General features: G+C 45.7%; 1 protein-coding gene across 1 annotated transcript in view; it reads right to left on the bottom strand.

The window, feature by feature from the left end:
- Positions 1-8,943: 8,943 nt before the first annotated feature.
- Positions 8,944-26,184, bottom strand: part of Smo (smoothened, frizzled class receptor) — a 27,579-nt gene continuing 10,338 nt past the window's right edge. The window contains exons 2-12 of the mRNA XM_008846366.3: positions 17,250-17,455; positions 16,337-16,546; positions 15,986-16,158; positions 15,390-15,609; positions 15,173-15,296; positions 13,887-13,979; positions 13,373-13,481; positions 11,832-12,017; positions 11,254-11,402; positions 10,659-10,793; positions 8,944-10,430 (exon numbers count right to left, since the gene is read on the bottom strand). Of these exons, the coding sequence (XP_008844588.1) occupies positions 9,997-10,430; positions 10,659-10,793; positions 11,254-11,402; positions 11,832-12,017; positions 13,373-13,481; positions 13,887-13,979; positions 15,173-15,296; positions 15,390-15,609; positions 15,986-16,158; positions 16,337-16,546; positions 17,250-17,455 (2,039 nt within the window). The 3' untranslated portion in view covers positions 8,944-9,996. The remainder of the gene's footprint in view (positions 10,431-10,658; positions 10,794-11,253; positions 11,403-11,831; positions 12,018-13,372; positions 13,482-13,886; positions 13,980-15,172; positions 15,297-15,389; positions 15,610-15,985; positions 16,159-16,336; positions 16,547-17,249; positions 17,456-26,184) is intronic.

Genomic DNA, 26,184 nt, shown 5'->3' on the forward strand with positions numbered 1-26,184 from the left:
CCACCCCCTTCCTCCGCCTGCCTGCCTGCCTGCCGCCTGCCTCGGCCCCACCAGCCCCGCCCCACCCCGCCCAGGTCGGGCTCACGCGCGGAGCTCCATGGAATCTGTAGTGCGCTTGCTCCGGGTTGCACGCGGTCAGATCTTGGGACCTCAGCTCCTAAGCTGCACTGCGCGTGAGAGAAGCGGGCCGCAGAGCCCCCTGGGAGTTGTAGTCCCTTCGGCCTTCCGGAAAGTAGTTTTCTGTGGAGGAGAGCGAGCTCCCAGGACAGAGACTAAGGGGAAAGAGTAAGGATGGATGACGGGACGAAATAGGTGAGGAAAAAAAGTGCGGTTTCCGGAAGGGAATACCAGAAACCCTAGAGAAAGTGAAGGAAAATGACACGCTCACGGGACAGCGTGAATTTCCTCCGTGTGTGCGCGCAAGTCCACGATCACGTGGGCGGTCTTTAAAGGAAAAGCGGCGTGTCACATGAGGTGACCCAGGCTCTAACCTGGAAGTCATGGTTTTGGGGGGTTGAAACTGGGACCTTAACGCCTTTCTTTACTTCAGTGAGTTGGCGTCAAGATTAAAGTAAGAAAGGCATTGCCTCCCGTGGCGATCTCTGTCTGGCATATTCAGTCTCCAAGGAAGTTAATTTCATCAGGGTTTGGTGAAGTAGGCGGGTAACCCTAGCACTTGGAAGCTGGAGGCTGAAACACTGCCGGTAGTTCAAGGCCAGGCTAGCTAGCCTAGTGCACGCCTTTAATCCAGCACTTTAATCAGCAGAGGCAGGCGGATCTCTAAGTTTCAGTCCAGCCTGGAACAGGGAGACCGTGTTTCAAAAAAATCAAATTTATTATTTATAATAATAAAACCGAAAGAGGGCTGGAGAGATGGCTCAGCGGTTAAAAGCATTGGCTGCTCTTGTAGAGGACCGGGGTTTATGTCCCCCACACCCACAACCGTTTGTAACTCCCAAACGGACATACATCACCTGACATACATGGAGGCAAAACGTAAAATATGCATTTTTTTAAATCTGAAAGTTAATTTCCATTAGGTCGAAATTCCACTGAAGAATTAACATGTTGCCTTTAAATGAGGCCAGATGTTTTTAACTGTTACTTCTATGGAAAACCGTGAATTCAGATACACATGTAGAATAGAATATTAACTAAGATCCAAAGGGTGATTTCCCTAAATGATATAATCTGATTTACTTTCTTTGTATCTCTGTAGTTTTCAATTTTACATTTAGAGAATATAAGTTTAAAGGCATGTATGGAAGCTTTTTGTTTTTTTTAAAAACTTTTATTTATTATTTTTATTTCATGTGTATGAAGTGTATTGCGTACGTGTATATGAGTGCATCCGTATCATGCAATGCCGTGGAGGTCAGAAGAGGGCTTCGGATTCCCCTGGAGCTGGAGTTAAGGATGGTTCTAGCCACCATGTGGGTGCTGGGAGTCGAAATCGGGTCCCCTGCAAGAGCAGTCAGTGCTCTTAACCGCTGAGCCATCTCTCCAGCCCCAGAAGTTTTTTGGTTTTTATTTTTACTCTGTGTGTGTGTGTGTGTGTGTGTGTGTGTGTGTGTGATATGTATGTATGGGTGCTCATGCCACAGTGCACATGTGGGAGTCAAAAGAAAACTTTGTAGAGTCTCTCTCTCTCTCTACCTTTATGTGGACTCTAGGCACTAAACTCAGATTGCCAGGTTTGGGCAGCAAGTGCTTTTACCTGCTGAGCCATCTTGCTGGCCCAGTTCTATTTTTAATAACAAAAAGTTACCTGATGGGGCATGGTGGCACATATACACAGTGCTCAGGAGGCTGAAGCTGGAGGATCAGGAATTGTCAGGTTGTCAGGGCCAGCTTGGTCTACTTAGCAAAATTCTGCCTCAGAAATTAAAAATGGGGGCTGGAGAGATGGCTCAGTGGTTAAATGCACTGGCTGCTCTTCCAGAAGCCCAGGTTCAATTCCCAGCACCCACATGATGGCTAACAACCATCCATAACTCCAGTTCCAAAGGATCTGACGCCCTTTTCTGGCCTCCACAGGCTTTGTACAACATGGGTGCACTTACATACATGCAGGCAAACACTCATATGTATAAAGTATAAATAAAGAAATAAGCATATCCAAAGCTATGGTCTGTTAACAATAGGGGAATTGTTTTCCAGGGGCTGGAGAAATGGCTCAGGGGTTATGAGCAATTGTTTCTCTTGTACAGGACCAGAGTTCAGGTTACTAGAACCAATGTCAAGCAGCTCACAATTGCCTATAACTCCAGCTCCAGAGGATCTGATGCACTCTTTCTGACCTCTGTGGACACCTGCACCCAAGTGCACATACCCACACACAAACACACTCCCATACACATAAAAAATAAAATAAATCTTTTAAAAAATTGTTTTCCAGAAATTTTTAATGATAGAGGGAAATAAATGCCTGTGATAAAATAAAATATTAGACAAAAAAGCAAGAATCCAACATTGTACATTCTAAGGGCTGGAGAGATGGCTCAGCATTTGAGAGCTCCTGCAGAGGACCAGAGTTGATTCCTAGCACCCACAACAGTAGATTCACAACTTCCTGTAACTCCAGCTCCAGGGAATCAGACACCTTTCTGGCCTTTGTGGACACCCCCACACATGTAAACATACATACGGAAACATACATACACAAAAATAATTTTTTTTTTAAATTGCACATTCTGGGCTGGAGAGATGGCTGGAAGAACACTGGCTGCTATTGCAGATGACCTGGGTTCAAATCCCAGCATCCCCATGGCAGCTAACAACTGTCTGTTAACTCCAGTTCCAGGGGATCCAACAGTCTCTTCTGTCCTCCACAGGCATTGCACGACACGGGTGCACTCACCTACATGCAGGCAATACACACATACACATAAAATAAAAATAATAAATAAAAAATTTTTTAAAGTTGCCATTCTAAATTCTGTGTGAATATTGCCTAAGGGGAAAAATATATATTAAAACAGCGTTGACTCTTTGAACATATTATGAGATAGATGTTTTCTGTATTCTTATAAATTCTTTTATATCTTATATTTTTATAACTTTTTAATGATTTTATTTATTTATTTTTGTCAGTGAGGCTAGTCTCTCTGTAGCCAATCTGGCCTGGAACTCACTATATAGACAAGGCTGACCACAAACAGAGATCTGTCTCTGCCTCCCAAGGGCTGGGTTAAAGGCATGCACCACCACACCCAGCAATTTTATATATTCTTATAAATTTCTTTTTTATAATGAAAACCTTCAAAGGGTATCATGCAGTTTGTGACTATTCAGAGAGTAATAACAGCCCTGACATCTTGAGGGGACCCGTGGCTATGTAGTCATCAGGGTAACTCTTTTCCTTGGCAAGGAGACAAAAAGAGAAACCACCTGCTTGGGCTCTTTCTTTCATCTGCTATTATTAGTACAGACTTGGAAGTCTATTCTCTTAGTAGAGTTGTCCCTCCAGTGGAAGCTTTCACTTCCTGGTCTCCAGATTTGCACTGTAAGGCACCTGAGCACAGCCATTTCCACAAAACCCAAAAGTACCAGACACAAGAGCTTCTTAAGCTTTCTCTTCACATTTCTGGTTTTGACCATTTCCTTCCTGTTATGAAGAACCAGCCCAAGCTTCGTCCTCCAGCTGTTGGGGCAGAGACTGACAGCTCTATAACTGATTTCTTTCTTCCCCCTAGTACACAAGGGATCTGCAGTACAGCCACCTGGCATATGTAGGTGTTCAGTCAGCAGCTGCCTACCTGGCCTGTCACTAGAATTGATTACTGAGCGGATGAACTAATTTTTCACTGGGATGTGGTGATGAAATGTAAGGAGTGTGGGCCCTGAAAAGAGGCAGATATTTGGCCTTTATTCATCCAGGCCTTTCATTACTTGGAGCCAACAGTCAGATCCTATTCTTTACCCATTTTCAGCCCTATCCTATACATCTGATGTTCCTGAGGCAGCTCTTGGTTGCTGGGGCCAACCAAGCAGAGTTAAGGTGGAATTGCTGTACTTGAAGCAGGGTGATTATGCACAAGTTTATTGACTAAGGAAAGTTTAAGCCTACAGTTGGCTCATTCTGCTTCCAAAGTCTGACAGACAGTAACAATCTTCTGTGTAGAAGATTGAAGGAACTTTCCTAAATTATCTGACCAGCCCAAGAGGAAAACAAAAATACTAACACTGAAGATTTTGCCATCCAGATCACACATAGTGAAGACCATGCTCTGGTTCAGAGTTCTGTGAACCGTCTGATGAGACAGGGTCTCCCTGTAGCCCTGGCTGGCCTGGAACTTGCTAGGTAGACCAGGATGGCCTTGATCTCACAAAGATCTACCTACCTTTACCTCCTAGTGCTAGGACTAAAGGCGTGCACCACCACACCCAAGAGTGCCACACTCTTAAGTATGAGCAGATAGTCTAAGGCACCAGACATGAAGAACCTTTTAAGATGAAAGTAAGATAAGGAACTGGGAAGATGGTTCAGTGGTAGAGTGCTTGCCTAGCATTCATGAAACCCTGAGTTCTGTCTCCTGAACCACAAGAAAAGAGGCAGGGATCAAGATTGTTTTTAAATCACAGAACAAGTGGTAGTACATATAATAGCAGTACTCAGGAGGCTGAGGAAGAGAAATTTTGAGTTCAAGGCTGGCCTGTGCTACCTGAAGAGTTTAAAGCCCACCTAGGCTACATAGGGAGACCTTGTCTATGAATGAATGAGTGAATGATCAATCACTAATATACTTAGTTTACCTCCATGGGCACTACATACCACAGGTGCACTTACATAGATGCAGGCCGTATACTTATATACATAAAAATTTAAATATTTTTTAAAAACAGGAAATTTGGTTTTTTTGTTGCCTATTTTATTTTGCTTTATTTTTGAGACAGAACCTTGCTATGTTGCCTAGCAGGCCTGGAACTTACTCTATAGACCAGGCAGTCCCCAGACTTCAGCAAGTCCTCCTATCTCTGCCTCCTAGGTGTGCTGAGATTACAGGTGTGTGTACACCTGGTTAGGAAAGATGTTTTCTACTTTTTGCTGACATTGTTGAAAATGGTAGCTTATGGGGCTGGAGAGATGGTTCAGCAGTTAAGAACACTGGCTGTTCTTGCAGAAGACCCAGGTTCAAATCCCAGCACCCACATGGCAGCTAACAATTGTCCATAATTCCAGTTCCAGGGGATCCAACAGCCTCTTTTGTCCTCCGCAGGCATTGTATGACACAGGTACACTTATATACATGCAGGCATACACTCATACACATAAAATAAAAAATAATAAATTTTTAAAAAGAGAAAATGGTAGCTTTTTCATAGTATTTGTATGCATTTCTAACGGACATTTTGATATGATACATGTAATATATTGAATAGCTATAGTATAGTATTAAGGACTAGGCAATCTTTTAGGAATTATTTTTCAAATCAACATATTTTACATTTCAAAAACAGGGCTGCAAACATAGCTCAATGGTAGAGCACTTGCTGAGCATGCTCCAGACCTGGGTTTAGTCCCCACCATTACAATAAGTAAATAAATTATTACAGGAAAAAAAAAGTAAAATACATTAGACGAGTGGCCCACAAAGTTTAAATAATAAAAGTGCTAGAAGGTAATAACAAAGAAAGTAGAGAGGCTGAAGGTATATATAGTACAGTGGCAGAGGACTTGCCTGAAATGTGGAAAGCTCTGGGTGAGAAAAAAAAAAGAAAAACTATTAAAGGAACGACTACATAGCCAGCACAGTGTGTGAAAACAGACTCTGTAATACCATTGTGAAATTTCAAAATTCTGTAGACAAAGAGTATCTTTCATTGGCACTGCATAGTGACTGTGAACTCAACAAAACTAAGCAAGGGACTAGAGAGATGGCTCAGCGGTTAAGAGCACTGGCTGTTGGGTTCATATCCCAGCACACACATGGTGGCTGACAATCATCCATAATTCCAGTTCCAGAGGATCAGATGCCCTCTCTGTCTTCTGTGGGCACTGCACAACACGGGTACACTTACATACATACAAGCATAACACTCATACACATAAAATAAAAAATTTAAAAGGGGGGGCTGGTAAGATGAGTCAGCAAGTAGAGGCACTTGCTGCCAATTTTGACCTGAGCTCACTCCCCAAAACCTACATGGTAGAAGGAAGGAACTGGCTCCCCCAAGTTGTCTTCTGACCTTTACATGCCCACATGCACCCAAGCATTCTTGCATTTGTGTAGACACACATACACACACACACACACACACACACGCACACACAAATAAATGTAAAAAGAAAAGAACACTGAAGAACTAAACACAAAGCAGTATGTAAATTGCTTGTGGATACATAGCTGCATCTGCATATAAGTATAAAAGCAGCCAGGTGCCTGCTGTAATAACAATCAGGAGGCTGAAGCAGAATTGGGTGTTAGAGGCCAGCCTGGTTTGTAGCAAATTATAGGCCAATCTGGCTACATAGCAAGACCTGAGACCTTGTCTAAAAAGAAAAAGAAAGAAGTAGAAAGAAACCCAAGAAGCAGTTATTTTCCTTTCAAGAAGAGTGAAAAAGAGAAATGACAAGTTGCCTTCTGACCTCTCTACATGCATGCTATGGTATGTGCACACCCACACACAGTTAAGTGAACAAATGCAGTACAATCTTTTTTAAACACCTAGTGTGTGTGATCTTGAAGGCTCTGAGAATCAAATGCAGGTTAGGCTCAACACCAAGTGCCTTTACTTGCTGAACCAGAATTCTTACATGGATTCTGAGGATCAAACTCAGGTCCTCATGCATTTGCCAATAAGCTCTCTCCCCAGCCCTGGGATATGGGTTTTTAATTCTACCGTTCTTTGTGCTTTTCCAAGTCTTTTCAGTTTTTATACTAAAATCCCAAGTGGGCAGAGGAGTGGTTGGGGGCAGTGCAAACTGCTTTAGGAAGTGGGAGCCTGAAGTTGGTAAGGAAGCCCAAGGGCTCAGCGGAGGCGGAGCTGGTGGGGAGGTGACTCTGAGACAGCTGGGAGCCAAAATCTGTTCCTCTTGAACCTTAAGGTGCTTCCTTAGGGATCTGATTCAAGACTTTTTGGTGGTGTGGTGGTCCTTGTTGCTCAGTGACTTCTGGCACTGTACAGAAATCCTGTAAGATTTCCCGTTTGGCAGGTTGTGTGCGATGTTCTGAACATCTCTGCAGCCTTGGGTCTGCATGTACAAAAATTTGTTCATACTGCCCTCTAGTGGTCACAGTTTGCCTCTGCAACCATACCAAAAGCATTTCTCAGCTTTTTTATTTTTTTATTTTTTTGGTCTTTTTGAGACAGGGTCTCCCTGTAGCCCCAGCTGTCCTGGAGCTCACAATGTAGACGAAGCTGTCCTTAAACTCACAGAGATCCTCCTGTCTCTGCCTCCCAAGTGCTGGGATTAAAAGCATGCACCACCACGCCCAGCCATTTCTCAACTTTTGAAAGCCTAGATTGAACTCCATCCTCTATCTTTACACAAGCAATCCTAAAGATAGGAAAAATGGAAAACAACCGTTAAATGTTCATGGAGATATAAAAAAAGGAAGATACAATTGTCCCTTATTTCAGAAAATACCACCAAACAGCACTAAGTTTTGTTTTAAACACTGTCGATAAAATTTTTAAAATAGCCATATTCTGCAGAGCCATAATGGCAAGAATAAACAAGGCAAGTAAGCACATGGGATGGGGTGGCCTGGGAGTACACACAATGGGAATCTGGGTAGGAGGAAAAATAAATTTCCACTGGGTGGGGAAGAGCAGGGAAGACTGGACCCAGTGTCTGCCCCTTGCCAGCTACAAGGCTGTGTGCAAATCACTTTGCCTCACTGAGCTTGTTCCCTTGCAAAACAAACTGACTGGATCCTTGTCAGGCTGCAACCAGAGGGCCCTGACTGAATCCCAGCATTACCAATAGCTTAATGTTTTGGAGAAGCCTGTTGAAAGTTTCCATGCCTCAGTGCCTTGAGAGGTGTAACAGAGCCTTGCAGAACTGTCAGATTCAGTGGGTTAAAACATGTGGAGGAGGGCTGGAGACATGACTCAGCGGTCTTGAAGAGAACCCGGGTTCAGTTTTTAACACCTACATAGCAGCTAACATAACCCTCCCCTTCTAGCCTCCATAGGCATTGTACACATAGGTGTACTTACATACATGCAGGCAAACCACTCATATACATAAAATCCTGTGGAGGGTCATTCTACTGAATGTTAGCTATTACTGGTTTAATATAGCTACAGGGTACCTAGGATAAAATCTGCATGTTAGTCATGCCCCCCCCCGCCCCCCGCAACCTGGCTCTGGTCACACTTTTTGTGTCTCCAGCACATAAATTGGATTAAAAAGTGGTATGCCACATACGTCAGATCAACATTCCGCACTATCCTTCGTGCCTGTGGGTCCCACTGCCTTTCTTCCACAGACCTCCTTTTCATATAGTCTTGAATCCTATTCTTCTTGCTATTTTGAGGAAGTGAAACTAATAAGCTTCCCTTGACTTGAATTCCTTTGACTGCCCAGTGGAAGCTGTGGATCCAAACGCACCCAAAACAACACCTATTAGGAAATGGTGAGCATACCCACCCCCCCGAAAAGGTGGGACCCAGGATTGGCACAAGGAGCTGTGTCCATCTACATATCATCAGAGAAACACTTCCTCTGGTCACTCCAGGGGCACACTGCAGCTCTGTCCTTTATCTTATGTTCGGTGATGAGGGAGGTAGCTGTGGCCACAGAGAAGCTTTTGTCCATTTAGCTGGGGAGGGCAACCAGTACTTCAAGCTGAAGCAGCCTAACATCTGGCTGTCAGTTATGACCTCATCAGCCCCAAGCCCTCTGCCTGTCAGGAAAGCCTCAGGAGTATATGGAAGATTAGGACCAGGTACACAGGGTAGGGCTGGGGTTAGGGAAAAGAAACACACATGTGCTTACACAAAAATGTTTTATTTACTGTTTATACTTTTTCTTCCCATATGGATCCCCTGACCTGGAACCCAGCCTGCTTCTAAGGCTTCCTGCTGTCTGGTTCTTGAACATGGGGCACTGGGGACATGGCTAGTCACTGGAAAAGGTAGGGAATCTCCCCTCCCACCAGTTGTATTAGTTGGAGGAGGCTTTCTTGCCTGGTTAAAGCTACAGCAGCTTCCCAGGATAGCCCCTTAAGTCAGAGGGTTCATCCCCACTGGATGAATATGAGGAAGAAACGTGTCTCTCAGAGGCCTGCTGGCTCTTATCTGCCTTCTACTAGATGCCAAGCAAAGGCTCTGGAGCCCAACCAGTCTCTCACTTGGAGACAGAGCTCAGGATGTGTGTGTTTGCTGCAGTTTGGGGGTGTTAATCAACAAACAGGAAGCAAGAAGAGATTGGTCTAGTGGAACTGAGATTTGAAAGGGGTGGGTACATGAAAACAATGGGTTTCAGATAGGGCCATCTGTTGAGAGGTTATGGCCCTTATGGGAATAGGCACTTCTAGCATCACAACCACTTGGAAGAGAAAGGAGGGAATCCTGTCCCCACTTAGACAAAGGACAAATCACAATAAACACTTTTGGTCTGAGAGTGCCAGAAAAGGGCACCCATTGGCACAGAAAAAGGCAACTAGCCCTCAGATGCCAGATATGGGGTTTGGTTGCCTCCCTGGCCACCAAAACCCACTCTGGGTACTGTCACCCTTGCCTCTGCCATTCCCGCCCTAGTACAAGCTCTGCTGGGGACTGATACTGCCACCCAGACTCCAATTGGTGGGGCAGAAACAAAGACCCTGAGCTGCAGGGCCCTGCCCCTAGCATGAGGCCTACCAGTGGCTACATTCAGCTCATTCCCACAGTCCTGCTATTTTGAGTCAGACACACAGAACTCTTCTAGGTCTACGCCTGGCCCACAGCTTCTCTGGCAGATGAGCCCCCAGGAGTGCTCTCAGGAAAAAGAGCCATGGAAGGGTATGCATTCATTTTTCCTGTCCCACGGCCTGCCCTGCAGGCTTAGAAGTCCGAGTCTGCATCCAGGAGCTCAGCCTCCATCAGGTTGGTGCGAGAGTGAATGGATCCCAGTCCCTGGAGGCGACCCTGAGCCCAGGCCCTGGGGGCTGAGGTGCCAGGGAGAAATGGGTCTTGATGGGGACTAGGCTCTGGGCAGAAGGGGTTGGAGACCAGGGTCCAGGCTCCCTGTCGGCAGGGCTCCCCTGTTCCCCAGGCACTTGCAGCCACCAGGCACTTTTGCCGGGGCAGCTGAGGCAGCCGAGGAACTGCACTGGTGATGGGGGCTGGGGCAGGGTGGTGAAGCTCAGGGGCTGGCCCCAGAGGGCACACTTCCTTCTTCCTCTTCCTCCGCTTCTTCTTCCGGCCCAGGCGCTTCTCTAGCTCTGGGGAGATCTCTGCCTCAACTAGCCACAGATTGGCTTGTTCCTCTGGTGGCACTGTCAAGGGGAAAGAGAACATGGTCTGGGGCCCTAGCTTCATCCTTGCCACCTTTCCCTTCCCAGAGCTCCCATCACTCCAGGCTCCCAAAGCCTAGCTCTCACTTCAAATCCTCTGGGGCCTTTCTTTCCTTCTCCACCTCTGGCAGCACTGTAGGCTCCGCTCCCAGGAGTACCTAGCCTCTGTGTCCCTCCCGCACTTTCCTATGGAAGTTACAGCCTTCATACCTGGAGTTGCTACAGGGGTGACAGACACATCCTGGGGCAGTATGGCTCCTCTCCGAGCCACCATCTTGGTGACATGTTGGGCCCAAGCAGAGGAGACATCAGCTGAAGGTTCATTGAGGTCAAAGGCCAAACCCGCTTTGGGGATGAAGGGAAAGAAGGAACAGTTACTTCTCCCTTATGTATCACTATTCATCCTTCCTAGCCAGACCCTCCCACTGCAGTTGGCAGAGAAAGAAAGTCTACCCTGTAATATAATCTCTGCCCATTCAGAATCTGAGGGAAGCAGCTTCTGGCCCCATAAAGGCTAACCAGAGACCAGAAATCTAGTATCGGCACCCTGATTCACTCTGGCCCAAAAGGGCCACTACAGAAAAAAGGGAAGAAGGGAGAGTGAGTAGAGTTCTCACAGAAACAGCCCCAGCAAGCATGCAGAGAGAAGAATGGGAAGAGGGCCCAAGATTTAGAAGACTGGAAAAGGAGGTGTAAACAAGCAGTAGGGGGCACCTTATGCCAAACAGTCCATGTACCCTGGGAGGGCAAGAGCTTGGTACTGTGGGGTTAAGTTGACTCAGTGGGAGTATGGGCTGAGGCTCACCCACAGGTCCATCATGTGAGACAGTGTGCATGCTGAAGGAGAGCTCCTGGCCTGGGTTCTGCAGCAGCTCACGCCGCTTAGAGAAAGCCTTGGCAATCATCTTGCTCTTCTTGATTCGCTTGGGCTCATCATCGCTCTGCCCAGTTAACCTGAGAGCAGAAAGGGTGTGACTGGGAAGTGGAGGAGCAGCTGCTTCCTTTCAAGTCTGATGAAAAGACCTGGGATTCTATTTGCTCCAGGACAGCAGGCTCAAGGACCTGAAGTCCTCTGAGGACTCTGAGGAATCGAGGCATTCCTTGCAAAGATGCATGTCTAGAATGCAGGGCTCCTGTGGGCCCCTGCTTTCAAATCACAGTTCTCAGACTTCATGAGCTGGTTTCCACTTAGCCCAGGCTCAGGCTGCATGAAGACAGGAGCTGTCACTAGATGGCAGTGGTGAGCTAAGCAGCTCAGGGCAGTGCTTTGGCTAACAGCTGCCCCAGGCTGTGTGCTGGAAGCAGGACTGGACAAGCCTAAAGTGGGGATATGAGGCCCAGAGTGAGACAGGAAGGATAGGATTAGACAGCTTTTGACCCCACCTGCACCAGGTGCGCCTCCAGATGAGCAGTGTGGCCTTAGTCCAGACCCAGGTGCTCATGGCAATGCCAGTTCCAAACATGGCAAACAGGTTGATCTTCTCCACCAGGAGGCTAGGGCGATTCTTGATCTCACAGTCAGGGATGGGCTTCTTGGTAGGCAGCCCAATGGTCACATTGGCCTGGCACCTATGGTAAGAGGTAGTCAATAGCTGAGGCTTTCTGAATCTAATAGGAAAGTACACAGATATAAATCCAAAAACTTAGGAAAGAGCTGAGTCCCACTGCACAATTCTCACTGTGCTCTCTGGTTGTGCGTGTGAGAGTGTGTGTGAGTGCGCACGTGTGTGTGTGTGTGTGTGTGTGTGTGTGTGTGTGTGTAGTGTGTTGGTGCTGGGTATTAAACTTAGGCCTCATACATATACATGCTAAGCGTGTGTGTGTGTGTGTGTGTGTGTAGTGTGTTGGTGCTGGGTATTAAACTTAGGCCTCATACATATACATGCTAAGCGTGTGTGTGTGTGTGTGTGTGTGTAGTGTGTTGGTGCTGGGTATTAAACTTAGGCCTCATACATATACATGCTAAGCGGGTGTGTGTGTGTGTGTGTGTGTTGGTACGGATCAAACCTAGGTCTATACATGCTAAGCTCTACCAATGAGCTATAATACCAGTCCCTGATGACACTCTTAATCATCTAGGGAGCTGGTATAAACTATTGATGTCTGGACCTTACAACAAACCTCTGGGACAGAAATCTAGCATTGTTGTGGGTTGCAGCTTCCCAGACTTAAACCTTTACAAATGAGCCAGAAGCAATCAGGACAAGTGTTTCTCTCTCCTGCCATTTTTAGCAAAATTTTTAGGAGTTATTTTTACTTAAATGTATGTGTGTCTATGTGTATGCCACATGTGTGAAGGTGCCCACAGAGGCCAGAAGAGAGTGTTGGATACCTTGGAGCTGGAGTTACAGACAACCAGTGGTGAGCCACCCAGTGTGGGTGATGGGAACCAGATTCAGGTCTTCTCTTAACTTCTAAGCCATCTGTCCAGCCCAAGGTGCCCCTTTTAATGGGCATTTTAACGTGGCCCCTGGTAGCAACAGGCACTGCTCTTCCTTCAACAATTGAGATGCTTGCTTGCTCTGATTCATACTCAGTGAAACACAAAAGTCCAGGTAAAACGAACAAACTTGAGCAGACTGTTACTCAGATATAGAGAGTACCTACTCCTGTGCAGAGACCCACAACAGAGAGCTCCATAGAAGGTTCACAGAGTCAGAAGGAGTTCAACTTCTGTAGCTAGCCTAGAATCAGTCAGAAGAACCAAAGCTCAAACTGGCTTCTAAACAGTTACAAACACACCAGACAGACAACTCAGGGGATGCAGACAGACATGTGGAGTTGAACAGCAGTGTGAAAGCTAGTCAGTCACATCTGAGGCAGAACCCTGGAAGATCACTGCAGCACAGCAGAGGGGATGCTGCCTCACAGCAGGGGCACCAGCATCTATCACCGCCACAACAAGCCCTGGGCCCCTCACTCACAGCACATAGTCTCGGAAGCTACGTTCCCACTCGGCCTGGTTGAAGAAGTCATAGAAGTGGCAACTGAAGGTGATGAGCACAAAGCCAAAGGCCAGGAAGCCAAAAATACCTGTGGAGTTCAGGAGCAGGACATTACCAACACAGACGTTGCAGCAGCACTGGGGAGGAGGGTGATTGCCCTGCCGAGGGCTGAAGACAGCTGAGTCTAGAGTGACTATGTGCTGGGCTAAGGTCAAGAACTGCGTCCTCCAAAATGCATCCAAAAGGTCCCAGGGGCAACTATGGGAGGCCACATGGGAGGGAAGTGAGCCTGTGGAAGTATTCTTGGCACAAACCTGGATTCTTCCATCTGAGAAGCCCTTCTAACAGGCAGTTGCCACCTCTATTATAACCTATACTTTGGCTCTGTCCTAAGAACACTAACTTGACCTACTGCTTTTCTGCATCTTGGAGGTCCCAGAGCTTCAAAAGGATTCTGCGTTCAGCTGACCAGTGTCTCCTGGGCACCACTCACCCAGGCGTAGCATGGTCTCGTTGATCTTGCTGGCAGCCTTCTCACTCAGCAGCCCAGGATGGTTGCTCTTGATGGAGAACAGAGTCATGACTCCTAAACACAAAGAAAGGCATTATCAGGGGTGAGGCTACTCTCCTTGGGCTGGCGGGGTCCCGTGACACTGGACTCTTAGGCCTAATTACATCCACCTGGACTTAAAGCTTGGGGGACTGAAAAATGAGAACAGCTGGTAGCAAATGTGCCATGGGCTGGAGTGACTGGGGAAGAGCCTAGACAGACAAGGATGGAGAGAGGGAACCAAGTCAAAGATATTCTGGTGGAAAAAGCATTAAATAGAACCAAAAACAGTACTGTCCAATAGAAATACATTGTGTGCCACATATATAATCCTAAGCTCTCTAGTAAGTAGCCACTTACTAAAAAAAGTGCAACAATTTAAATATATTTTACAAACCAAATGTATCCAAAATATAATCATTTCAACATTAATTTATATAACAATTTATTAGAGATGCTTTTTAATTTCCCTCTTCCTGATGCTGTTTCCAATGCCATATGTTTCTTCAACTTACAATACATCTCAGTTTGGACGAGTTATAATACTTGTGGCTACTGGTTACTGTATGGGATGGCACAGATGCGAAACATATATTAGAGACTCAGATGCTGTGCCAGCAAAGGAGGAAAGAAGGCTGAACAGAAGGCTGACAGTTCAGTGGAAAGAAACCAAAACTGACAAAGAAAAACCAAGGAAAATGAGCTAGAAACCAAGGCTTATCATGGAGTAGCAGATTGAGACAGGGAAATTAGGGACCAGTAAATCTGTATGTGTTGTGAAAACTGTTTGTGTATATTAGGGGGTTGGAATGACTTGGAAACCAAGCTCCAGAAGACTGACAGTATATATAAAATTAGTGTGAGCACACATAAGCAATGGCCCCAAATTGGTCCACATGGACCAGGTAGATTACCCAGGGTGTTAATCATACAAGTGCACCCTGCCAAGGGCTGACAGAAGCTGGAATCCAGCCCAATTTCCCCTGAAGAAGCAGGAGCCTTGGCCATGGCTTTGGAGGAATTGGCACATTTTTCTGCCCTACACAAAGGCGCTGTCCCATAGCAAGACCGATGGTCCTGTAGCTGCCTAGAGGTTCACCCTCTTCCTCACTGCACCAAGGCCCTCGGTGCTATCTCAGCATGAAGACAGCAGAGCTGGAAGCTCCTCTTCCACACAGCAAATACTCAGCACACTGTGTTGCCTGGCTGGCCATGGCCAGGTCACTCACCTCGGATGAGGAAGTAGCCTCCTACAATAAGCACCAGGCCAATGGGGGCCAGTACAAAGCCAGCACGGTACCGGTAGTTCTTGTAGCCCACAAAACAGATACCACTCACGGAGTCTCCATCCACCTATAGCAGGAAGGCATAGAGGGATAGTTAGTCACTGGCCCCTCTTCCAAGCTCACCCCATTCAGGTTCCCAGTCCCCTACCAGTCACTGTACCTGGGCCACAGCGAGGATTGCAACAGTGAGGACAAAGGGCAGTGACCATGTGAGCAGGTGGAAATAGGAGGTCTTGCCTGAAAGAGGCTGGTAGGTGGTGCCCAGGGCTTTGAAGGAGGTGTGCCAGGCATAGGTGAGGACCACGAACCAGACCACCCCAGCCATCAGAGCATAGTACACAATGACAAAGATGATGACACAGGATAGGGTCTCACTGGAGCTGTGAAGACAAAAGATGTCACTTGGTGAAGTCACTTTGTACTCCTCTACCAGGTTTCTCCTTCCTGTCCCCAGGCCCTGTTCTGCAAAAGTCTGGAGGGTCCCCAGAACTAGGGACACAGGTCAGATTTAAAGAGGCCCCAGGGTAAACCTCTTTGAACAGACACAGTCAGAGTCCTGAGGCCAAAGTCAAGGTCTCAGACACTTGGGCAGTCAGGGCCCTGAGACTAAATAAAGGTCTCAAGCACTGGGTGCAATAGGCAATGCTGCATCCTACCCAGAAACCTCGCCTTCAAGTCCAATCTCTTCCTTTCATGGAAACGCACATTACAGCCTTCTTCCTCCTACCCTTACCTCTGGGTTCCCAAGACACTTACGTGGGCTCCCCAAATCTCATGGTGCCATCTGCTCGGCAGACAATCTCTCGGCGAGCACCATCCATGAACTGGGCCAGCCAGCCAATGCTGCCCACGAAGAAACACGCATTGACATAGAAGAGAATAACTGCAGGGTAGCGATTTGAGTTCCGCCAGTCAGCCACGAAGGTGGCCTAAAGGGAGAGGTGGCCATTCAGCCAAGTGAGGGTTTGTTCTGCTGCAGCAGATATCCTGACCTGAACCCAAGACCCTCCATAACCTTCCCTAGGAACCTCCCCACAATGTTACCTCCCTCTACAGCCTAGCCTTGCTCTGTCAATCTCACACCCTTGCCCTTGAAGCACCACTTACCAGAGTGAAGAGGGTACAGAGGCCGGTGACTGCACCAAAGGCTGCAATGTAGCTGTGCATGTCCTGGTGCTCTGCTTCTGTGAAGAGAGGGTTCTGGCACTGGATCCCGCAGCCCTCCACATCTTCATACCAGCTCTTGGGGTTCTCCGTCCTCACTAAGGGTGCTTCACATTGGCCTGAACTGTTGAACTTGATGTTCTGGACCTCATTCTGGCACCAAGGAAGGGGGACACCAAGAGGAAATTTAAATCAGGACTGAGACTTGTTTGGGAAAAGGGGCAGGGGCATGCATACTGGCTGGAAGCCCACTTGTAGGATGTGAATCCCAGCCTTGCCACTCAGTGGCTGTACAATCTTCAGCAAATTATTTGACTTCTCTGTATCTCCATTTCCCCATCTATGAGAGAGAAACCTCTACCTTACTAGTAGGATCTAAGGATTAGATTAATAAGTAATCTAAAGTGTTTATAATTGTATTTGGTATGTAGTAAATAATAATTAGAATTATCACTCTCATCCTGTTACTATAATCACTTTAGAGCTCTCCTTTCCCACCACGATTAACTCACACCCCTTTTGCCTTCCTGCCTCTAGCTGTTTCACGTGTGTGTATGCCCTGACTTCTACATATATGATGGAATCCCTGAAGACAAGCTCTTGTCATTCATGATTCCTCTAACACCTAACAGTATGGGCCCTCAGAAAATATTTACTGAACCTATTACCTTGGGTCAACAGAGAAGCCTCAATAGATTAGGCCAGACAATGACTTCCAGCCTGGGTGTGGGGCTCATGGGTCCTGTGACTGTAGACTCAGGGTCTCCCAGGAGACAGGGCTCTGGCTTCCCTGCATCCTGCTCAATGCTGCCCTGTGGCAGACTAGACGACTTATCTTGCCCCACAGAGCACTCACCGGGCAGCCTTCAGGGAAGTGGTCAGGTGTACAACGCAGGAAGTCAGGCCACCCCCGCTCCCTCTCCACGATGGCACAGGGGCCTCGGGTGGCCTGGCAGAGGGTACGGCTGGGCAGCTCCACTCGTTCATTCTCACACTTGGGCATGTACACAGCACACAGCAGGGGCTGGATCACTGCCCAGCAACGAGGGGCATTTCGGAGGCCTGGAGTGGTGACAGAGTTGGCATATTTGTGAAGACCCCTCTCACTAACACAGCTGCAGTCCCTGTCCCTCAGGTCTTTGGCATACCACTTCTCAACAGGACACCTAGACAGGGCAATCTCCAGATCTGTCCCATGTATTACAATTACAGGACATTTAAGTACCCCTAGACCCTCTCTAAATGCCAGAACCAAAAATATGCTTCCCCTACACTCCAGGGGTGCCAACTAGAACAGGGCCTGAGAGGAGTTCCAAAGCTGCCAGGCACAGTCTGATCAGATTCTGATCAGATGCTGGTTACACAAGTGCATTCACCTTGTCCAATTCATGCACTACTATGAACACTGTGATTCAGTTAAAGTTCCTTTTTTTTTTTTTTTTTGGTCTTTTTGAGACAGGGTCTCCCTGTAGCCCCAGCTGGCCTGGAACTCACTATGTAGACCAAGCTGGCCTTGAACTCACAAGAGATCTGTCTGTCTACACCTCCTGAGTGCTGGCACTAAAGGACCACGCCCAGCTTTCAGTTAAAGTTCTTAAAAGACAGTGGCCACTTCCAAATTCCCTTCTGGGAAGTGATAGGGCCTCTAACCGCAAGGATTACCTTTTCAGGGTGTTTTCTAAACCCTCCCACAGCCCTCTCTCTTCCAATGCTGAAGGCCTGTGGGACCTACCCACTTCCAGGACCCATTCACCAGAACCAGGAGATGTTTCCCCATACCCAGCCCTCAGAGCCCTTGTCCCTCTTACCAAGCCGAGGCAGAGAAAGAAGAGGTAGGGGCTTAAGAAGAGGTAATCAGAGGAGCCAGGAACTCCAGAGCCAGAGGAGTAAACAGGAGGTCAGATGAAGAGAAACAGAAGAGGCTCTGTCCAGTGCAGAGGAAGGAAAGATGCTGTCAGCACAGAAACATTCAGCGTTCCCCTGCACCCCCACTCTCTGCATCCCCTCCCCAACCCAGGTCTTGACCTACTTATCCCAGCAGCAGAGCTTGCTCTGTGCTCTGCTCTCACGGTCCCTCCCGAATCATCCCTACTTTAGGAATACCAACATCCCAAGCAAGAAGTTGTACTAGGAGAATCTTCAGAGGATGTGAGAGCCAATGAGGATAACTGTCCCACTGTCAGGCTGGGGGGGGGGGCAATAGAGTACAGGAGTAAGGAGTAGGGACATTTCGAATGGCCTGCCTGGGTCCAGATCTTGGCTCCCCCATAGCCTGGTTGTGTGGTCTTGGACAAAGTACTTTATCTCTATCCTCAGTCTCCTTATCTGTAAAATGGAGGCGATTCGTTTACCTTACAGAACTGTTGGGAAGTGTGAGAGGTAGCATAATAAATGTGTTCAGCACAGTACTTGTCAGGTAATAAGTTCTCGGGAAAGACTAGCTGTTATTTTTACCAATTTGAGGCCTTAATCTTAGTCTTCACAGTTCCAAGTCTACTCCAAGATGCCAGGAAAATTCCTGCCAGGTTATGACACAACATCCTCAGGCAATGGTTACTCCCCAGATGTAAATCATAATCACCTGGGGAACCAACCTTTAGCCAGTCCTAGAGATTCTGAATGTGTGGGTTTAATAGGAAAAGAACAGTGGGTAGCCAGTGCAGAGAGGAGGATGTGCAATGTGCTTTGACTATGAAAGGGCTACATCCTTATCATGAGATAAAAATACCCTAAGAAGAAAATACATTTAAATCCCTGAACTACTGAGCAGCCTAGCTTAACAACACAGCATGCTGTAGCACGTCTGATATTTCTCCATGTGATCAAATAGCTGAATGGGGGCTGTGGCTCATGGCAGCTGCCCAGCATCTGGAGAATCAGACCACATACTGCTAGCCTAGGAAAGGATCCAAATTCAAAACAGAGATATGATTCCTATTTAATGCATGTCACTTCTGCACCATCCTTTCAATGAAAAGTTGTTTAAATTGAACCATTAAAAGTTGGGGACTGTCTGTCTAAAATCAGATGGGGAGTCACAGGCAGGTAAAACTGCTTGCTACCACACCTGGTGACCTGAGTCCAAAATTTCAGGACCCACATGGTAGGAGAGAAGTGACTCCTGAAAGTTATCTGAATTCCATGTGTCTTCTGTGGCGCGCGCCCGCGCGCGCGCGCACGCCTGTGTGTGTGTGTGTGTGTGTGTGTGTACATACACACAAGCGTAACAAAAATTTTTCATTAATAAAATAAAAGCAGATGGGATTGTTCTCTATCTGGAATATGGTGGCCACTCTATGCTTTTTTTTCCTTTTTGAGACAGCTGACCTGGCACCCAGTATGTAGACCAAGACGGCCTCCATCTCACAGAAATCCACCTGCCTCTGCCTCCTGGGTGCTAGAATTAAAGGTGTATGCCACCATGCCTGGCTAACTCTATGCTTTAATTTTTTTTTTTAATAACATGGAACTTTATGATTTTGTCTAAATTCTCAAAACTATGCAGAAAAGAAGCACAGGGTTGGAAATATAACTCAGAGTGCTTGCCTAGCATGAATGAAGCCCTAGATTTAATCTTCAACATCACATAAACCAGGCCTAGTTGTGCACACCTGAAATCCCAGCATTGGGGGATGAGAGGGAGGGGTAAAGGCTGGAAGATCAGGAGTTCAAATTCATCCTACACTACATAGCAAATTTGATGCCAGCCTGGGCTACATGAAACCATGTCTCAAAACAAAGGGCCGGGCATAGGGGTGCATGGTGCTTGGTGGTGTACACCTTTAATCCCAGCACTCAGGAAGCAGAGGCAGGTGGATCTCTACGAGATCAAGACCAGCCTGGTCTACATAGTGAGTCCAGGCCAGCTGCAGGGAGACCCTCTCAAAAAGATGAAAAAAAAAAAAAAAAAGAAAAAAGAAAAAAGGATGAATTTTATTGAATGTTATTTAAGTAATACATTTAATATGTGAAAGGGGGGCTTGCTCAGTGGTTAAGACCACTGATTGCCTGACTGCTCTTGTAGAGGACCTGAGTTCAGTTCCCAACACACACATCAGGCAGCTCATAATCACTTATAACTCCAGCTCTGGGGGGTTCTGATGCCTCTGACCTCCACCTGCACTCACATGCACATAGTTATACACAAGCACATACACATAATTAAAAAATAATACAAAGAAACTTTTTAAAAAGAAAGAAAATTCCAAATGGATCAGAAATAACTACAATTTTTTAAAGTACTTGAAGAAAAGAAAATGAGGGGGTTTTGTTTCTTTGGCGAGGATGTGTGTCTGTGTGTCTATGTGTCTGTGTGTGCCTGTGTTATATGTATGTGAAGGCCAGAGGTTAACATCAGGTGCCTTCCTCTATCACTCTCCATTTTTTCTTTAAAAATTTTGTTTCATTATTTATTTATTTATTTGGTGCGGGCAGCACTCACATGCCATGGCCCAAATCTGACAGAGGACAACTTGTTAGAATAAGTTCTCATCTTTCACCATGTGGGTCCTGGAATGGAGCGGCATGCCTGTAATCCCAGCACTGGAAGATGGAGACAGGAGAATCCCATGGGTTTGGGGGCCAACCAGTCTACCTAATCGGTACTTAGATCATTTGAATTGACAGGAGGCACTTTCACCCCCTGAGCCATCTCACCAGCCCTCCACCTTATTTTTGAGACAGGGTTTCTCAATGAACCTAGAGCTCACTGTTAGGTAGACTGGTTGGCCCCCAAACCCATGGGATTCTCCTGTCTCCATTTTCCAGTGCTGGGATTACAGGCATACCCCTCCATTCCTGGCTTTTTATGTGCATTCTGGGGAGCTGAACTCAGGTCCTCATGCTTGCATAGCAAGTACTTTACTCACAGAACCATTTCTCCAGTCCTGTGTCTGTTTTTGCTTTGTTACTGTTGTTGCTGTTTTGGTTTCAGTTTTTTTGAGACGGGTTTTCTGTAGCCCCATATAGCCTGGAACTTGCTATGTAGACCAGGCAGGCCCTGATCTCAGAGATAGGCCAGCCTCTGCTCCTGAGTGCTGGGATTAAAGGTATGCACCACCATTCCCAGTTGTTTTTTGTTTTTAGAATAGGGTTGCTCTACATAACTTTGGTTGGCCTAGAACTCAATTGGTCTCAAACTTGTGTCAATCCACCTGCCTCAGCCTCCCAAAGGCTGGGATTGCAAACCACCACCTCATTCTTTGGAAATGCTTTTTAAAACCTTGGAGTAAGGAAGGCATTCTGAAGCATGACACAAAAACCTAGAAGCTATAAAATAAAAGATTTAAATAAAAGGCCAGAAAAAATATAGACAAATCAGCAGGACAAATATATATATATGAAAAGCAACACACTGAGAAAATACATTTCAAGTGTATACTGCAGATAAAAAGCTAATCTCCTTAAACCCACAAAGCTCTTCCAAATCAATGAGAAACTCATAATCCTGTAGAATGACTGGCAAACAGAAATATCACACAGAGAAAAGACAAATGACCTTTAAAAACATAGCTATTGAAACTCATTCTTAAAATAAATGCAAAATAAAACCATACCAAGATTTAATTTTTTAACCTTTAGACTGATAAAAGATTAAAACATTTGAAAATAATGAACCATTAAGCATATGGGGAGAAAATGGCATTTTTATATATTGTCAGTAGGAATAAATATTTTATGGCAGCAATTCTACTTCACAAGTTCCCAAAGACAATATATAAGATTATTCGCTGTCGCATTGTCTGAAACAGCAAGAAAAGGAGAAACAGCTTGAGCCCAATTCTTCATAGAAGAGGAGCTAAATAAAATGACACATATCAGGGGCCAGGATGTGTGTTCAGTGGAGCAAATGCCTACTATGTGTGAGGTCCTGGGTTCCGGCCCCCAACATACACACACTACAATCAATGTAACAGAACACAATTCAGAGTGGAACTATGTACACTGAAATAGAATGATGTCTAATGTGGTCCAGTATGCCCTGTTAAATAGACAGACAAGTGGAGAGCAGTCTCCAGGATACAGAACCTGCCAGGGTAGAAGAGTGACAAAGGACACACTCACACCCAGACTCTAAACAGACACACAAAACCCAGAGCTGGTGGCTGCCTTGGAAGGAAAATGAGTGCCAGGAAGCACACACGGAGCTTAATGTTCCTTTTCAATTCTGTACCACATGCATGTACCACTTGTTCCTTAAAAGCAATTATGATTTTTTGTTTTTTGTTTTTTTTGCCTTTTTGAGTCACAGTCAGTTACACTCAGATCCTTAGTACCTGAGTATGGATATAAAGTCATCAGGTAGATTTCACTGGTAATGTTTATCACCTCTACTATTTAACATGAAGTAAATTTTTATGCTTCCTCCTCAAATATGTCTTTTTAAATAATTTGTTGATTTTTCTGTGTGTATATCATACAGAACACCCCACACAATCTTATTCATCTATATATCCACTTCCCAAATGGCACCCTCCCATAGCCTCCCCCCTCCCACATACTGTAGCCCACATACTCTGTCATCCTTGTTACTGTCCACTATGTTGTCGACACCCCCAGCCACTCTCCAGTGTTTCTCTGACTGCTGAATCTAGTCAGCCTAGCTAGAGATCCTAGTTTTAGGAACATCAGCTGTTCCTCATCTAGCAGCAATCAGTTGTCAATATTCCTTTAGATAAGATTGGGGCCTGCTGTTCATTTCCCTAGTTAGATGCTGGGTTACTGTCTGGGAGTCTCTTGTGCCACCTTGGCCATTAACTCAAAAGAAGGTATCGCCTGTCTGGCATTGTTTCTTGTTATGTAGCATTTAGCTGTACATATAGACTCTTAAAAATTATATTGATCCCATTAATCTTTGGTTATACTTTCCTTTTGGGTGTTTAAGACCCTACAGTTGGCCCAGATAAAACAATTTATTTCTACTCTTAAGGTTGAGGATCTGTTCCTCAGGGGTCACATGGGCTTGGGAGGAGACCCTGGCTTCTTTCTTTTACCAGTTCCGTCTATGTGAAGATAAGTCAAAGGTCCTGCTCAACTATGGCTGGCTTCACTTGGAAGCATGGAGGAAATGTTTCCTCTATGTTGACCCTCCTCTTTGTAGACTGGACACTGGTTCAGGGTCTCCCTGTAGCCCCAGCTGTCCTGGAACTCACTATGTAGACCAGGGTGGCCTTGAACTTACAGAGATCCACCTGCCTCTGCCTTCCGAGTGCTGGAATTAAAGGTGTGCGCCACTACGCCTGGCGCAATTATGTTTTTTAATTTTTAAATTTATTATTCAATTTTTCATTTTTACTGTTTTGAGACAGTCTCACATAGCAAGGATGACCTCGAACACCTGATCTTCATGCCTCCACCTCCCAAATACTGAGATTACAGGTGTGCACCACCAGGTCTGATTTTTGTTTTTACTTTTGTTTTTTGACAATTAAGATTAAAAACAAAATAAATACATAAACTAACAGGATGAGAAAAGCTCCTCAGAGAAGGAAATGAATCCAGAAAGAGAAATGGCATATCAGCTTTATCTGTATCACTTTATTTATTCATTTCTTTTGTCTGTTTTAGAAGTTCTATTATAGTTGGGAGATGGCACATGCCTTTAATCCCAGTAGTCGGGAGGCAGAGGCAGGCAGATCTCACACAGGCCAGCCTGGTCTACATAGCGAGTTCCAGGCCAGCTGTAGCTACAGGGAAACCCTATCTCAAAAAGACCAAAAAAGATGGGGCTGGGGAGATGGTTCAGCAGTTAAGAACTCAGGTTCAAACAACACCCTCTTCTGGCCTCTGCAGGGCATTGCACACATATGGTGCAATTATACACATGTAGGCAAAACACTCGTACACATAAAATAAAAGTAATAAAAATTTTAAAATTATTTTTATTTTACGTGTATTCATGTATTGCCTGCATGTAGGTAAGTGCACCCATGCCGTGCAATACCTGCAGAGGTCAGAAGAGGCCATCAGATCCCCTGGAACTGGAGTTACAGACAGTTGTTAGCTGCCACATGGGTGCTGGGATTCAAACCCGAGTCTTTTGTAAAACCAACCAGTATTCTTAACCACTGAGCCATCTTTCCAGCCCCTAAAAATAATATTTTTTAAAAGACCAAAAAAAAGTTCTATTACCTTTATTCAATGTGTGTGTGTGTGTGTGTGTGTGTGTGTGTGTGTGTGTATGCCTGTCACAGTGTGAATGTGGTCAGCTGATAATGACGGAGTTGGTTCTCTCCTTCCACCTTGTGGGTCCTGGGGATAGAACTCATTAGCCATGTCAGCAAGTGTTTTTATTAGCTGAGTCATCTTACCATCCCTATTTATTTATTTATTCTTCAAAGATTTACCTTTTTTATTATTTTTATTTATGTGTATGTCTGTGTGGGTGAATGCCACATGTATGTTGCTAGAGCTGGAGTTACAGGAGGTTGTGAGCCGCCTGATGTGTGTGGTGAGAGCCCAACTCAGGTCCTCTGGAAGAGCATAAAGTGCTCTTAACCACTGAGCTACCTCTCCAGCCCTCTATTTTTTTATTTTTTGAAATGGGAGTCTCACTGTGTTGTCCAGGCTGGCCTTGAACTCGGGATATTCCCACTTAATTCTTCAGAATAACTGGAATTAAAGTCTTTTACTACCATACCTGGATTTCCTTTATTTTAATAAAATATGAAACAAAAAGAGTAAGAACACGAGTGCTATAATAATAATATTGGTATCTCTACTTTTTATATTCATGGAATTTTAAAATAACATTTGATCTAGACTTTTATTACAATTATTGTGTGTGTGTGTGTGTGTGTGTGTGTGTGTGTGTGTAAGAGAGAGAGAAAGCACATTCCATAGCACACACATAGAAGTCAAGGAACAACTTTTTTAAAAAAACATATTTTGATTTATTTTTATTTTATGTGTATAAACAGTGTTTTGCTTACACGTATGGAAGTGTACTCGTGTGTAATACCCCATAAGAGAACAATGTTGGATCTCCTAAAAATGGCACTACAGATGGTTGTAAGCTGCAATGTGGGTGCTCGAAACTGAACTCAGTCCTCAGCAAGAGCAGCCAGTGCTCTTAACTGCTGAGCCATCTCACCAGCCCTGAGAACAACTTTTTTCTTTTTTTTTATATTTTCTTTATTATTTTTATTTATTTTTTTAATATTTTTAATTATTACGTGTGTAAGTGCACCCGTGTTGTGCAATACCTGCAGGGGTCATAAGAAGGCATTGTATGCTCAGGAACTGGGGTTATGGACAGTTGCTAGCCACCATGCAGATGCTGGGACTTGCATCGGACCCCCTAGAACTGGAGTTCTGGACAGTTGTTAGCGGCCATGTGGGTCCTGGAATTCGAACCCGGGTCTTCTGCAAGAACATTCAGTGTTCTTAACCACTGAGCCATCTCTCCAGCCCCTACTATTTTTATTCTATGTGTATGAGTGTTATGCCTGCATGTAGGTAAGTGCACCTACCTATGTCATGCAATGCCCGCGAAGGACAGAAGAGGCTGTCGGGTCCCCTGGAATTGGAGATATGGACAGTTGTTAGCTGCCATGTGGGTGCTGGGATTTGAACCCAGGTCTTCTGCAAGAACATCCAGTGTTCTTAACCACTGAGCCATCTCTCCAGCCCCAAGAACAACTTTTTTTTTTTGTCTTTTTGAGAGAGTCTTCTTGTAGCCCCGGCTGTCCTGGAACTCATTATGTACACCAGGCTGGCCTCAAACTCACAAAGATCTGCTCGCCTCTGCCTCCCAAGTGCTGGGATTAAAGGCATGTGCCACCACACCCGGC

Source organism: Nannospalax galili, unplaced genomic scaffold (genome assembly GCF_000622305.1).
Source record: "Nannospalax galili isolate Female #2095 unplaced genomic scaffold, S.galili_v1.0 scaffold660, whole genome shotgun sequence".
Taxonomy (NCBI): domain Eukaryota; kingdom Metazoa; phylum Chordata; class Mammalia; order Rodentia; family Spalacidae; genus Nannospalax; species Nannospalax galili.